The sequence below is a fragment of the Monodelphis domestica genome, chromosome 1, assembly GCF_027887165.1.
Source record: "Monodelphis domestica isolate mMonDom1 chromosome 1, mMonDom1.pri, whole genome shotgun sequence".
NCBI classification, from domain to species: Eukaryota; Metazoa; Chordata; class Mammalia; order Didelphimorphia; family Didelphidae; genus Monodelphis; species Monodelphis domestica.
The window spans coordinates 481165189-481182170 of NC_077227.1; the positions used below are offsets into that span (position 1 = coordinate 481165189).

A 16982-nucleotide genomic window follows, 5' to 3' on the forward strand; every position below is an offset into this window, starting at 1 on the left:
GGGAAGCCTTTCCCTATTCCCCTTCATTCTAGCAACTTCCCTCAGTTGATTTTTTTTCCAATTTATTCTTTATATAGCTCATTTGTACATAATCATTTGTGTTGTCTCCACCATAAGCTTGTGAGATCTTCGAGAGAAGAGACTGTTTTGTACTTTGTATCCTAGCATTTAACACAGTGCTTGGCTCATGGTAAGCCGAATAAATGCTTGTTGAATGAGTAGTGTCCTATTGCAGATGTGGGCTAGAGGATATAGAATTTTGAATTATTATTCTGCATTCGGAAGAAAGTTCAAAAGAATCTAATGAACCCTTTTTGACCCAATTTCCCAATTCATATATTCCAATATCTTCCAGCTATTACAACCCAGCACTAGCTCTAACCCCTCAGTGTTTAATCTTGCTCTTTTTCTTTTGTGCATGTGCAGTATTTCTGCTGCACAGGATTTGAAATCTGTGGACATGAGTTCAGATTCTGGTTCTGTGCAAGTCATTTTTCTCTGAATTTTATTTTCCTCATCTAGAAAATGAGGTTGAACTAAATGGCTTCTTAAATCTCACCCAACTCTAAATCTTTGACTATAATGATCCTATGAATTACATTTTCAGAGAATTTGCAAAGCAGTAAATAGATAATGATTAAAAAAAACTCCAACTCTGAACTCCCCCCACTCCACCCCACCCCCACCAGCCAAATTAAAAAACAAACACAAACACCTCCCCATCTATTTCTTCCCCTCATCAATGGAGGAGGCAGAGGGGCTGAACTTTTCAGGCTGGTCCATCTACAGTAGAGGAGGGAGGGCAGACATAAGGGCGTTTTCCAAGAAGAAAAGAAAATCTGTCCATTCTGATTGTCCGAGCCTGCCTTCTTTCCTTCTCACTCTAGGTAGCTTCCATGGCACCAGGGGTGAAGGGAGACAGATTCTAGAAGGGAGGACTCGAATCTTAAAGCAACTTGCTTTGATTTGCCTATTGATGTTCTGAATAGATGACCCCTCTTTTCCTTCCACTCTTCCACTCCTCTGCCCCTCCTTTCTTCCTCCTTCCCTACTCCCTCCCTCTCTCCTCTCCTCCCTCCCTTTTCTCTCTCCTCCCTCTGGATGGCTGCAGCCCCCTAGAGCTGAGTCGCTGGCTCTCTCTTTGCTCTTTTCCACAGCATTGCAGCAGTCGAGCCTAGAGCAAGCAGCTTCCCATCTCCGCAGCCACCTGCGTCTTGGGCCTCCGCAGTTTTTTTCTCTCAGCGTCGTAGCCTCGCAGAGCCCAAACGCCCAGCACCATGGCCAGCACCATGTCTGGTAGGCGCCTGTTCAGCCCACAGAATTCCGCTGCTTCGGGACTTTGCAGAGGGAGCCATAGGCTTTTCAAGGGGCGGTTGGGCGGGGTTGGATGGGTGGGGAGAGAGGAAACCTTAGCTGCTATTGTCTTCATTCTGGCTGCATGTTTCCCAGATTTTGTTTTTTATACTAGAAAGAACGCTGGTCTTGGAACCGGAATGGAATTGAATTCCAGTTCTGGATCCTATACTTATTGTGTGACCTTGGGCAAAATGCTTAACCCCTCGCGCCTTAGTTTCGTCATCTGTAAAGTGGGATAATTACCTTTGCATTGCCTACCTGACTGGAGTGTTTTAAGGAAAGCACTTTGTAAAACCACAAAGATGCATTAGAAATAGATGCTATTTTTGTTTGCGTTTTCCATTCTCAGTTGCTTCCCCTCCCCAAAGGTGAGTCCCAGGGTCCGCTGCTAAGTCAACCAGGCAGAGGAGCCCCCGGAGGTGCCAGTGTGAAGATCCTGCCTAGTAGGGGCAAAAGGGACTAGAGAAACAAGAAGGGGTAGAAAGGCTTGGGGTCAGTCAGAAGGAAAAAGAGCATCTCTGCTTCCTGCGGAATATTCAGAGATAGAAAGTCCCGGGAAAGGGGATCAGAACCTCAGGATATAGATGTCATGAACTAGCAGGTTGAGAAACCCAAGTAGGTGGGGGAGGGAGAAAGGAGGAGAAAATCGAAAAAGGAGAATGAGGAAGAGGCAAAGGAGAAAAGGCTTTGGGAGCGGCCCGCATTTGCAGTGTCTAGTCGTGTACTCCACTCCCCCGCCTCCCTTGCGGTAAGGAAGGGCAGGGCGCGGCCCGTCTCCTTTCCTCAGAACCTCATAGGGCCACCCTTTTTCTGAGATTTGCTACAATCAGGAGACCGCATGATGAGGTGTCCTTATCTACCAGTAACCCCTCCACCCTCGTTCCGAGTTGCCCTACACCACTTGAGGGAGCTTCGGGAGCTGAGTGGAAGGTGGGAGAGCCGGGAAGCTCAGCAGCATCCTCGAATTTTCTTTTTTACGCGTTAATGTTGCTCAGCCTCGCGCTCCACAGAGACTTGGGACATGGGTCCAGATTATAAATGCAGAAGGGGAGAGAGACCAGTGGATCTGCATAGATACAGTGAAAGGCAGAAGACAGACTCCAGATGGATCAATATCACAGAGACAAGTAATGAACAAGAGAAGGGAGGTGGCATAGATGTATTGAGATACAGGATACTAAAGAATTCTGTTAGAGGAACGTAAAGCTGCAAAGATACACTGATTAATTAGCTAATAGCGAAGAAAGAGAAGCGGATCCTTGTTTTAGGAGCATACTATTGAGAAATCCCACTCCTCTGCTCCCTCATATTCTAAATTAGTGACCCCGCTTTCCTTTTTCTCTTTCTCACTCTTTTGCCCCTCATTTTTCTTGTCCCTCTTCCTTAAGAGGCTCCCTTAGGTTGGGGAGACAGGAATCGTGACAGGGGTAATGTGAGGACCATCGAGAAGCCATAGTGGAGGTGATTTTGAAGACTCCCTCACAGCCCCACCCCTGAAGAACATCTCGGAAGGGGGTGGGGGAGTGGGGAACACTCCCTGTGGTAGCAACAGCAGCAGCAGCAGCAGCATTCTCTGCGCCTGGCCTCATTTTTTTTTCCCTCATGTACCTACTGTTCTCTGCTAGCTTTGGTCGAAAAGGTTTTTCATTGCAGTGGCTTGTCTCTGGTGACCCTCCGTGCATCAATTCAATTCAATTCAACAAATTCATTGAGTGACTGCTATGTGCAGGGCAATAGACTGGAGATAGAGAAGGGAAGTGGGTTTAAAAAAAAAAAAAGATGAATCAGACTTAGTCCTTGACCCTCCAAGGCTTTATAGTCTTGTAGAAAAGGGTGAGTGGGGAGCCTTAGACTATGAAAAGAAGCTTGTCCTCTACTTTTTTTTTTTTTCAGAACTAGCTCTTCTTTCATTAGCTCAGTTAAGGAGGAAAAAAACCTAGACATCTCCATTGGACACCTATTATTAAGATAGTGAATGAAGGACCTTGTATGCCTATTGAGCATTTTAGGATATCTGCCATTATTTACCATCTACTCATTAGTTTTGGGCACCCACCCCCTTGCCAATTTCTCCGAATATTTCAAATTTCTGAGGAAATCAATCTTGGCATCATGATATTTAGAGCTGGAAGGGACCTCAGAGGCCATTTGGTCCATCCCCATTATTTTATAGGAGATGAGATTAAGATCCAGGGAAGTTAAATGATCCAAGGTCACACAGGTAGTAAGTATCAGAGGCAAGATTTGCATGAAGATCTTCTAACTCAAAATCTGGGTTAAATATAAAATGATAGAAAAGACCTTGAGAGGACACCTCATCTAATCCATCTTTCTTCTTTCTGACAAGAACATACCTAAGTAATTTTAAACAAATGAAAATCTATTTCTTTTATTTCCCTAAAGACTTCAGAGAAGGAAATTACACAGCTCCTTGAGTCATCTATTTTCTTGGTCATCAACTCTAACTCTCAAGAAACCCTTATCTTATTTAGCCAAAATCCTACTGTCACTCCAGTCCATTTCTTCTGATTCTGTTCCTAGAGATGAAGAAGAGACAGTCACCCCCTCTCTATGTGATAATTCTTCATAAATTTAAAAATAAATTCTTATGTTTTGGTAAAGGGAATTATGAAAGGCATGGAAACAGATATTGGTTTTCACTTTTATCATTTTTCTCCTGAAGCTTTTCCAAATTTAAATATACCTCTTGAGTTGTCGGGGCTAGAATACTGGCATTTTCTGAAATGGCTGAATGGTGCTGACTATGACAAGAGTATTACATTATCTTTTTGATTTCCTATATTCCCAATAGATTTTTCATTTTGTAAGCAAACCAGCATTGCTGATTCATCTCCATAAGATACTTCACTCTTGCCCTCTGGAGACTTTTCTCCTATGTTCTCTTACTCTATAGCTCTAACCTTTGCCTTTCTTTTTCCAGGGTATCACCCTAACATTTTCCTAATTTAATTCCTTATGTTTTGGTGTGGAAAGTATTTTAGAACTTAGAAACTAACTAGGTTTTGAGTCCACCAATGAGGTGATTTCACATATCTATATAACCCAGATCAGATGGTTTGCCAGCTCCAGGAAAGGGGAGAGGGAAAGAAAGAAGTGAGACAATTTGGATCATATAACTTCAGAAAATGTATGTGAAATTTTTATTACATGTAATTTTATTTTTTTTATTACATGTAATTGGTAAAAAAAAATAATAAAAAGTCCATTAATGAGGATCCTAAATAAACAACAAACAACTAAATAATACTGGAACAAGGTCTAGTTTCTACTGAAAGACATGAGGGATACTCTTGGATTCTGAAACAAATTGTTAGAGTACAACCTTTTAACTAGTTGTGTACTTCATTCATTGTGTAAATGTTCCCATTCCTTTAAAAATGTTAAGGTAAAAATGAAAATCTCACTTAAGTTTATACCTATTGCTTTACTACCTATTGTGTTATCTCCCTCCTATGCTATATGCTTCCACCCAAAGAACCAGTATTCTAGTTAACATTTTGATCTCCCTTGAGGCCTAGAAGGCACTTAATACATGGTCAGTTGAATTAAAATGAACTGAATGCATTAGAAAGGCTGTTAAAGTGTCTAGAGCCCTAGACTTGGACTCAGAAGCTCTCTTTGCTCTAGTATTTATTCCATTGTGATCCTTGGTGAGTCACATTAAATCTCTAAGCCTCATTTCCTTGATTTGTAAAATGTAAATAATACCATCCCACCAGTTGTACTGGGCTGATTTGAGTGAAGCACTTTGTAATGCTACACAAATGAAAACTATTATTATTCTACTAATCAGTTCTGTCCATCACTTTGTCATAGAACATAAATTCATTGGCAGCTCTATGGGTAATTAGCCAATACAATCTTACAGAATCATAGAGCTTAGAACTGGAGAGAATCATTCTTTGCAGACCACCATGACTTGGAGATGATCAAATTGAATACCTTTACTTTATAGATGAGAAACTGAGATCCAGTAAAGTTAATAAGGCAGTTAAGTGGCTCAGAGGATAGAGCCCTGGGCTTGAAATCAGAAAGACTCATCTTTGTGGGTTCAAATCTGGTCTGACACTTACTAGGGATAGCCAGGAGGGGCAGTTGATAGAACACCAGGGACTGGAATAAGGAGTTCAAATCTGTCCTCAGGCATTAATTAGTTATGTGACCCTAGGCAAGTCCCTTAGCCCTGTTTGCCTCAGTTTCCTCATCTGTCAAATGATCTAGAGAAGGAAATGGCAAACTATTCCAGTATCTTTGCCAACCCTCCCCCCCAAAAAACCCAAAGGAGTCATGAAGAGTCAGACACCACTGAAATGATTCAAAAGCAAACAGTTAATAACTTGCCCACAGATTGTAAGTAACAAAGTTAGGACTAGAAACAGATTTCAATTTCATTCTCAGTTCTTTTTTCTGTATGCCAATTATACTGTTATATTTATATATTTACCCTTAGTTGCTTTAAGCTTGTTTTCTGTACTTTATAAGTTCTTTGAAATTATAATTATTTGCCCTAGATACAATTCAAGAAAATCATAGGATGAGGGAAGTGACTTGTTTACAGCTAGTACGTGGGGGAGAATGAAAACCTTAAAGAGCACTATACTGTGTTATTGTTATTATTGCTCAAGGTCACAATAGCTTTAAAGTGACAGAATTTATTCTCTGACCCAGATCTTCTGACTCCAAGTCTAGCTTGGATCTGGTATAGCTCCACTATACAAATACAGCATCCCGTGACATATAGAACCAAATTAATCTGACTGGTTGGTTTATTTGTGAAAGGCCTTCCTCACTTTTTGGGTTAGTTTCCTTTTATTCTGTTCTCTATATCTATTGTTTTAATCTCTAGTATGGTATTTTCTTTGGTAAAGAAATTTGAAAATATTTAAGAGTTTTAAAAGTATTAATACAAATATTCTATTTCCAGGATTCCTTCCACTTCTATTTTACAGATCAACATTCTTTATCCTTGATTCATGTTATATTTGTTTTTCATTCATGCCCTGTCTTCCTCCTCCTAGCATTTCTGCCTCTGTTGAGGGTACTATCATCCTTCTAGTCACCTAAATTCACAATTTTAGAATCATCTTGGATTCTTCCTTTCACCTTCCCTGACATCCTTAGTCACTTACCAAGTCTTGCAATTGTTACCTTCATAATATATCGTGCATCTATCCCGCCTTTATCCACTTATACAACTACTATCTCTTCCTGAGTTTAAATCTAGCTGTGTGACCCTGGACAAGTCACTTAATCCTATTGGCCTCAGTTTCCTCTTCTGTCAAACAACCTGGAGAAGGAAATGGTAAACCACTCTAGTATCTTTGCCAAGAAAGCCCCCAAATGGGGTCCCAAAGAGTTGTATTTGACTGAAAAAAAAAAAAAGATTGAACAACATTACTTGCCTGGACTACTAAAATAGCCTTCTAAAGGCTCATCCCTCTCCTATTTATTCTGCACACAGCTGTCAAATGGATATTCTTTTAAAAATTTATTAATTATTTTTACTTTACTTTTATTATCATGTAAAACATACTTCCATACTGGTCATTGTTGTAAGAACATACTTATACATAACGGAAACCCTAAAATAAAACCATAAATACACTGATGTGAAAGATAGTATGCTTTGATCAGCATCCATCCGACTTCCAACAGTTCTTTCTCTGGAAAAACTGATAATTTTATCATGCAGATCTGACCATATCAGTCTGCTGCTCAGAAAACTCCACTGGGGCCCTTTTGCCTATAGAATAAGATTTAACCTTCCCTATTTGACTTTTAAAGCCCATCACAATCTGGCCCCAACCTATTTTTCAAGGTTTATTCTATATTATCCTTCTTCACAAACATCTTCTAATTAACTGCCCTGCTTGCTGCTCTTTCTCAGTGATATCTTACTGTATCTCTTGGTGAGAAACTCCACCAATGCAATTTAGAGTCCTATAAAATTGTCTGAGTAACAGAAAGGTTAAGTGACTTGCCAAGAATTACAAAGCCAGTATATAATAGATGGAGGATTTGAACCCAGATCTTCCTGACTCTTAGAGGCCAGCTTTCTTTCTGCTATGCTAATGCTACTTCTCCACGTAGCTTCTCCTATCTACTGAATGAAGAATCATATAATATTAGATTTGGAATGAATGAATGAAATATTTATTAAGCATTTACTATGTGCAAATCACTATTCTTTGGAAGGGATCTTACAGACCATGTAGTAAAACCCCCTCATCTTACAGATCAGGAAACTGAGACCCCAAAGATTATAAAGTGTAGTAACTAAGGTCATATAGCTAATGAGTGGCAAAGCCAGAATTCAAAGCCAGATCTTCTGACACTGATTCTAACTCTTTCCACTATACCAGACTATCTCCCATCTATATTAGCTAAAATAAAAAGAACTTTTACAAGGATACTAATGGGCAGCAAACACTGAAGCATGGCAAGATATCTGTTTCACAGAGTACACAGCCTGTTTCTTACTCAATTATAGTCACAAATTGGTCTGCTGGCATAGCTTTTGAAGCTTAAGAAAGGGTTATTGTTATCATATCAAAGGAATATCCAGACAAGTTACCACCAGGCTTTATTCCATTGTTGGAAAGGGCAAATAGTCATCACCCAGTGATGTCACCCAGACTTGCCACCTCAGTGGATCCTGAACTACATCTCTTTGAGTCAAGATAGGAAAAATTTTCCTGACTGGACTCTTCTCTGCCCTGGAAATTTTAACCTTGACCCTTTCCTCTGTAATCATTGATTTTCCCCTCTTCCTAATGTTCTTCCTCTATCCAATTAGTTGCCAAGTCTGCTGATACAAGATCTATGATCTCAGATTTCTATAATTTTATAATTGAGCATTTCTCTTCTTTCCCTTCTCTCCACTTACATGGCAGTCATCTTAGTTTAGACTCCCATCACTTTGCACTTAGATAATTGCAAAAGCCTTCTAAAGGACTTTCCTGTTTCCAATATTTTTCTTGTCTATTTCATCTTACATTTGGGGGCAGAAATAATCTTCCTAAACTATAGATCTGACTACGTTAACTTCATGGATTAAGAAACTTCATTATCTCCTTATAGTCTTTAAAATAAGTTAAAAAAAAAAAGCTCCTCAGCTTGGCATTTAAAGCCCTTTAAACTGTGTCTTCAGTGTAGCTTTCTGAATTTATTTCATACTCTCTACATACTTTATGTTAGAGTCAAACTGGCCTCCTTGCTTGCCCCCCAACCTTGACATCCTAGCTGCAGCCACCTACTTTTCTACCTTGGTTTCCTTATCATTTCACTAGTATAATAACTACCTGATTACTTTCCCTGCTTCCTATATTTTCCCCTTTATAATCCATCCTCCATCTAAGCACTTTTTCTAAATGACAGATCTAACCATGTTATTTCTTTACTTGATGAATTCTAATGGCTCCCTATTACTTTAAGATTAAATGGAAACTTCTTAGGTTAGTTTTTAAAGTCCTTTGCAACTTGGTCCTAATCTAACTTTCTAGCCTCATTATACATTATTCCCTTTCATGAACTCTGTGGTCCAAATTGGTCTTCTTTCTGTTCCTCATACTATATTTATCTCCATGCTTTTGCTTTGGTTACATCTTTCTTCCTTCAAAACTCTGCTCAAGTACAATCATTCTGGATGAAGTCTTTTCTTTCCCTCCCCAGCCCCCACAGCTGTTCATGCCCTACCCTCTGAATTGCCTTGTATTTATTTTTAATATATTTGTCTCTCCTATTTGAATGAAAGCTTTCTGAAGGCAGACAGAAATTGTATGCCATAAAATTGTAGGTCCACCAAGACTAAAAAGTGAAAAGTGGGAGAGCACTTCATCTCCTGTTTATACCTGTAAGGACACTAAGAATAAGAGAAACAGAAGAGAACGGGGAGCTAGAATCAGAATCAGTTGATGGTGACAATCCATTCTCGTCTAACTTGGTGATCTTACTGGGTCAGTATAGATTCAGTATTATTTTCTATATCTATAGTCCTATGAAATGATATTTGCATAGCACTTACAAGTTTATAAAGTAGTATATACATCAATCTTTTTAATTATTTATTTCTTTAGTTACATATAGGAACAATTTTTGACAATTGTTTTCTGACATTTTAGGATTTGGATTTTTTCCCTCCCTCTTCCGCACTCTATGAGGCAGTAAATAGTCTGATATAGATTATACCAGTGCTTTCATGAAATACATATTTTTATATTGCTCCTGTTGTGATAGAAGACATATCATACATACAATAAAAATCTCACGAAGGAAATAAAATGGAAGATGACATGCTTTGATCTGCAATCAGATTCCAAGTTCTTTCTTTGGCTGTGGAAAGCATTTTCATTATGTGTGTCCCTTGTGATTATCTTGAGAATTTGCTTTGCTGATAATGGTTTAGTCCTTTACAGTTGATCATGATCATCACATAATATTTCTGTTACTAATATTCATTTATCTTATTTAAGAATCAAAGTAACCCTATGAAGTAGCTAGAAACTCTGTATCAGAGAAGTTCAGTTATTTTCCTGTGGTCATACAGCTAGTCTCTTAGGCAGGATCTAAAAAGGAAATTTATGAACATGTCATCCACAATGGGTACCTATTGGTTTTTGAGTAAGGGAATTATATGATTTAATTCAACAAACATTTATTAAATGCTTACTCTGTATAAGATGCTGTGTTCAATTCTGGGAAGATTTATTTAGGTATGTCCATGGTTCTATGGCCTTATTGTTGTGGATCCTTCCTATAGTGTGCAGAGTGCAACCCTAGCCATATTGGTCTATTTACTACTTTTTTGCACATGATACTCCCCAACTCCATTCCTTTGTACTTTTTCCTATGCCTGGAATGTTCTGCTTCCTCACCTATTCAAACTCAAATTTTACTTGGGGGCAACAGAAGGCCTTTCCCATTCTTTGTCTTCTCTCCACCCCAGTGGCTAGAATCTTCCATATTCACCACATATGTTTTGCTTGTATATGGTTATTTACATGTTTCCATTAGTCCCAAGAATTTGTTAAGGACAGAGACAGCATTTTAACTTTTTTTTTCTTTTGTATCTCTAGCATTTTAGCACAACATGCAGTGCATAGTAAGTCCTTAAAAGCTTGTTCACTGACTTTCTGACCTTTTCTGTGTCTATGTGGTTTAATATAGCTACTCTTCCTATCTTTGTTTTTGTTAATATCATTTCTGCTTTCTTAGCTAACATGCTAAGATTGTGATGCAAGCCTAAAAATGTGGTTGTTCCACTTTCATTGACGGAAAAAAGAGTTTGCTACTGAAATCTTCACAAATCATCCATTTTTTTTGTTCATTATCTTTTTACTTTCATGCTTAATGACTCTGGGATGTCCTAGCTTAACTGAATCTCTTTAGAAGTTTTCTAAAAAATTTGTTTTCCCACTCCTGCTTCTTGTTGTATATGAGGAAATCCAGAGATGTGCTAGTAAATGTTTAACAATTGGCTCTCCAAAAAATGTATATGGGACACATTTTCAAATTTAATCTGCATTGTCAAGATTTTCTCCTTCATTTTCTTAAATCTAGACGATCAAAATAACAAACCAAGCCATTATTTGTAACATTTGATGATTTCTGAAGTGCAGATGTTCATGTTGAAAATTTAATAATCAGCTCTTGTGAGCCAGTTTAAGCTGGCTATTATTATAAATATAAAAATTATTAATAATACTTTACTAGAAATTATATTTTATTATATATATTTGTTATATACATATTTTTATTTTATATATTATATTTTAAACCAATGATGCTTTTGGCTCTCATGCTGCTCCACTTGACAAGGAAATCAAACATTTGAAAGGCTGAATGAGTTTTTAAGATCTTTCACTGTCCTTTTTGTGGTGATTGATTCAGATTTGCCAGACATCTTTAGGGAAAATTAAGTCTTAATTTAGTGTCTTCTTTTTTTTTTAACCATTTCTCATTTGTCCGTTTTAACATCTTGTTTCAATGGGTCCAAGTTGTCTCATTTGCATGCCATGGAGTCTCATTTTTATTCTTCTAATTTGGTATTGATTTTGGTTTCATCTGACATGTAGGTTGTCTGCCAGACAGTTTATTCAGGCTCCCACATTGGCAACCAGTTATTTTCTGGCAGAATTTAATCATTTTAATTTTTTTGCATTGTTATTTACCATGCTACCATGTCCAGTGTCTTCCTTTTTTTTTTTCTTGAAAAGATTACTCTTGAAACATTGGTGTAAGATTTATAGAAATCTAGCCTTTGGCTTCTCCTGTTTCTTACTCCAGAACCATATTTCCCAACTTATTTTTACACTATTTCTCTTCCTATCATCTTTGTATCCACAACAGTATTAAGGTACCCAATGACTTAATTTAAAGGACCTTACTGCATTTTTTTGTAGAATTTATCTCTTGCCTCATCTCCTGCAACTGATGTTGGCATGTAAGCTGCAATTACTTCTTCCTAATTGGTTTCCTATCCCACTCCCTACACAAGCTGTTCCAAACATTCTCTTTGTTCTTCAACCCTACTACACTATCCCCTGCCCAAACCTCTCTGCTAAGGATCTTGCCTCATACTTTACTGAATACTGATTTCACTTCCTTTTCTCTTCTTTTTTTTTTACATTTCAAAACCCCTTGATATCATCTCCTATTTTGTCTTCCTTTATTTCAGTCTTTTTTTTTTTAACCCTCACCTTCTGTCTTGGAATCAATACCATGTATTGGTTCCAAGGCAGAAGAGTGGTAAGGGCTAGGCAATGGGGGTTAAGTGACTTGCCCAGGGTCACACAGCTGGGAAGTGTCTGAGGCTACATTTGAACCCAGAACCTCCCATCTCTAGGCCTGGCTCTCAATCCACTGAGCTACCCAGCTGCCCCACCCCCCCCCTTCATATATTCTTGATCTCATAACCTTTCTATTTTCTTCAGCATATTGTGCCCAAATTGTTCCCTCCCCTCCATCTTCAATCTGTAACTAATTTCTAAATTCCTGTGGTCTTTAAACACACTCAAATATCCCCCATGCTTAAAAAATCCTCCCTAGACCCTACTATTTCCTCAAACTTTCATCTAAGATGTCTCTTTTATTTCACAGTCAAACTCCTGGAAAAAATCTGTCTATATTCATTATCTCTAGTTCTCATCCTCTCACTCAATTCTCAACCCTCTTCAATATAGCTCTCATCCTTACAACTCAACTAAAACTATTTTCTTTAAAATCATCACTAATCTCTTAATTAATGTATCTGATGGCCTTTTCTCAGTACTCATTTTTTTTTCTAACTGCCCTGCAGTATCTGAGACTACTGTTCAAATTCTTATGTATTCCTTTCTAGGTTTTCCTGAAACTGCTCTCACTTGGTTCCTTCTTTTCCTATGTTTGGTTGAGATTCCTTCTCAGGCTCCTTCCCTCGTTTATCATCCACATCTTGAATTGTGAGTGTGATCCAAGGCTTTGTTCTGGCCTGTGTTCTTGTTCTTCATTCTATTACTCGGTGACCTAAACTATTCCCGTGGGTTTAGCTGTTATCTCTGGGCAGATGACAAATCTTATCTAAACAGATCTCTTCTTTCTCCTGAGCCTTTTGGATGTATTAACCAGAATATCTGGTAGATCTCTAAAATTCAGCATGTCCAGGACAAAACTCCCTAAATCCCTTTCTCTCTAAATCCCCTATTTCAGTAGAAGATGCTATTGTTTTATCAATTTTCCAGGTTTGTGACCTTAATATAATCTCCATTTCTTACCTTATTATCTTACATTTGCAATTAGTTGCCAAACCTTGTTATTCCTACCTCTATGGTATCTCTCCTACCTATCTGCATTTCTTTTTCAAATCCTTACCTACCATCATAGAATCAATACTATATATTGTTTCCAAGACAGAGGAATGGTAAGGACTAGGCAATGAGGGTTAAGTGACTTGCCCAGGGTCACAGAGCTAGGAAGTATCTGAGGTCACACTTGAACCCAGGATCTCCCATCTCCAGGCTTGGCTCTTAATCTGCCACCTAGCTGCCCTTATCGACAATTCTTCACACACACACACACACACAGTCCCCTCTTCTAATTCTGGGATTTATTGACTCTAACCTGGACTATTAAACAAACCTTCTAATTGCCCTCCCAGCCTTATGCCTCATCTTATTCCACTCATTCTTACACATAGCTACTTAAATGATTTCCCTAAAGTATTGATCTGACCATATCACTAGTCTACTCAATAAGCTCTAATGGTTCCCTATTGCCTTTTAGAATCAAACTTCTTTGTTTGGCTTTTAAAGCCATTTATAATCTGGCTACCATCTACTTTCTGAATCTCATTAAACAATTCATTTTCCTACTCTTTTTGACCCAAGCCAACTTGCCTTCTTGGTGCTACTCACACATGATATTCTGCCTACTCTCCCTTCATACTGGCTGCTTTTCATCCCTGGAATATATCTTCTCTTCACCTTTGTTTCTTAGAAGCTTATTTCCTTGGAAAACTTAGCTGAAATTTCACTTCTCTAGGAAAACTCTCCTGAGCCCTCCAGCTCCTAGTTCTCTCCTTCCAAAAATTAGCTTGTATTTTTGGGATATATTTTGTAAATGTGTAATTGGGATTTGGTCCCCCCTCACCCTAAGTTAACACGAAGCCGAGAGTACATGGCAAGTACAGTGGTGGTGGCCAGTGATCCCAGGCTTTACTAGTGGCTGCAGAGTGTTTGCCTCAGCAGTTCCCCTGTGGATTTTGTAGCCTATGTAAGTAAACATTTGGTAATTGGTGCAGGTCTGCTAACCACGTGGTGAAGAGGAGCTTCTCTCATCTGCTTAACTGGGTGGTTGAAACTGGGAGTCAGTTTGCAAAGTAATTGTTGATCTTATCTTTCCTCTCTAGATTTGATGTCTTTCAGGCTGGGGCCATTCCAGGGAAAGGCAATGTGAGGAGAAAACCATGTATCAGTACTTTCTGACCTCACACTCAGAACAAGGGTGACCGCATCAGCTTCTTGGGGTGCCTCTGAGGAATTGGGCTGTCTTTTTTCTAATGCTATTGGCTTGAGCCCTCATTCTTATGGGTCCCTCCCTCATTTTAACCTCCAGTGACTCATTTCCACTTAACCAGTTAACATCATTAGCTTTTACAAAAAGAATGTTTACTTAGAGAATGTGGCAAGAATAGAAACATAACCATTTCTGGGCAGTAGTACTTCAGTGATGCACTTTCCCCTTTGCCATCTCTGTCTCTGGCTCAGACTTAATGCAATTTCTGCATAGCATGGGTCCCACCAAGTTCACATCCAAATGCAGCATTTCTGCTGGAATAGCCCTTGCCTTAGCTATTGCTGGGCTAGGTCTCAGCAGTCACTCTTTGGGGTCAGTCAAAGAGGCTCCTATTTACCATGTGGTTAGCCACACAGAACTAGGGACAGAGTAGCCATGCTTGCTCCAAAGTCCACATGGAAATTACATCAGCTAAGTACTCTACAAGTTCTTATAAGGACTGTGGTCACAGGCCAGGCACCATTTGCACTCACCATGCGCTCTTGGCATCATTCTGGCTAGGTATGTGCTCATAGTTATGAACATGTTATCTTTCTTCAGATATTATAAACTTCTGAAGACAGGAACGCTTTCAATTTTTTCTTCTTATCTCCAGCATATTGCAGAGTGCTTGACATAATGTAGTTCCTTAATAAATGTTTATGGATTAGCCAATGGTGGCCTTTTTGCAAATGCTTATCATGAGCATTGAAACAGGAGATGACCAAGTCCCCAAAAATGTTTCTTATTGCTTTTGGAAACATGATAAAACAAATTCCACTAGCTTATTTATTTACTTCTCCCAGCATATCCTATAAACCATCATTTCATGTAGCTACATCTTCCTTTTATAAATTATCTCATTTAGGGGACAGCTGAGTGGCTCAGTGGATTGAGTCAGGCCTAGAGATGGGAGGTTCTGGGTTCAAATGTGGCCTCAGACACTTCCCAGCTATGTGACCCTGGGCAAGTCACTTGACCCCCATTGCCTAGCCCTGACCACTCTTCTGCCTTGGAACCAATACACAGTATTGATTCTAGGATGGAAGGTAAGGGTTTAACAAAAAATCTCATTCATAGTGAGAATGTCAAGTTAAGTCAATAAGCATTTATTTATTAAGTACCTACTCTGTGCCAAGCACTGTTCTAAGTGCTAAGGATACAGAGAAAGGACTCCCCCAAGGAGCTCACTTTATACACACACACACACACACACACACACACACACACACACACACATGTATATATAAGCATATATAATATATGTATGTATATATTAATACCATAAATATATTTTTATTTACAGTGTATATAATGGAATGCATAAGGGTAATATATTATATATGTTGCATATTATATATAATATATAAATAGAAATAGGTCATTATAGATATATTGGAATAATTGAAGGAAGGACACTAGAGGGACTAGGAAAGGCTTCTAAAAGAAGGTGGGATTTTAGCTGAGACTTGAAGGAAGCCAAGACGAAGAGATAGAGAGGAAAGCATTCCAGGCATAGGGGATAGTTAGTGGAAATTTATATAACTAGAATACTCCTCAAAAGCAGATAAAATCTGTTGCTGGTAACATAATAGATGTCTCTCTAGGTAGAATGAAAAATCCTTGATGCGGGGAACTACTTTATTTTTTGTCTTTGTATACACAACACCTGGGATGTCTGGCATATGGTAGGTACTTAATAATTTTTTGTTGATTCATAATTACAGGCCATGGGCATACACTTCAAGAAGCCAGAGTCACCTCCATAGCACAGTGAAGCATCAGAATAGTACTTTGTTGGGTTCTGGGGATGCAAAGATGAAATGGCACCTGCGTTAGGATGCTTTGTTGTCGCTCATTCATTTCAGTTCTGTTCAACTCTGTGACCCCATTTGGAGTTGTGTTGGCAAAGATGTGGGGGTAGTTTCATTTCCTTCTCCAACTCATTTTACAGATGAGGAAACTGAAGCAAATAGGGTTAAGTGGGTCAAACAACTAATAAGTGTTCCAGGTCATATTTGAACTTAGGAAGATGTCTTCTTTGCAGGCATTCTATCTCCTGTACCACCTAGCTGACTCACCTAATTATTTGCCTACTTCTAGTCTAGTGAAACAAGGAATATGGGAGATACAAAATAGGGTGTGACAAGGACAAAGAAGAAATTCTGTCAAAATGTTATATGGAAATTTGAAGAAAGGAAGACTTTTATTTGGGATGGGGGAATCAGGAAAGACCTGAACTAAGTCTTGGATTCTTAGATGAGATGTGAAGGAATAACATGTCCGGCATGTATGATGACCTACATAAATCCATGGAGGGAGAGTTTAAGATGTCAACAGGAAACAATTAGTGATTCAGTTTAGCTAAAATTTAGATTGTTTAAAAGTAGAGAAAGTATGAAAAAAAAGATATATTGGATTGATTCTGAAATGAGAATTTAAAATATTGATTAAAAAAAAAGAACAAACTTGATCCTTGTAAAAAAAATGGAAGGAATTGAGAGTATAAGAAGGGGTTAATTGTGAGAACTGAATGAACTGCACTGACTCCATCTTGTGACTTACTTCTGGGACTA

General features: G+C 38.6%; 1 protein-coding gene across 1 annotated transcript in view; it reads left to right on the forward strand.

Moving 5' to 3' along the window:
• The first annotated feature begins 776 nt into the window (after nucleotides 1-776).
• The window catches only part of STMN3 (stathmin 3), a 33909-nt gene continuing 17703 nt past the window's right edge, over nucleotides 777-16982 (forward strand). Inside the window, exon 1 of the mRNA XM_007475551.2 lies at nucleotides 777-1296. Coding sequence (XP_007475613.1) covers nucleotides 1278-1296 — 19 coding nt within the window. The 5' untranslated portion in view covers nucleotides 777-1277. The remainder of the gene's footprint in view (nucleotides 1297-16982) is intronic.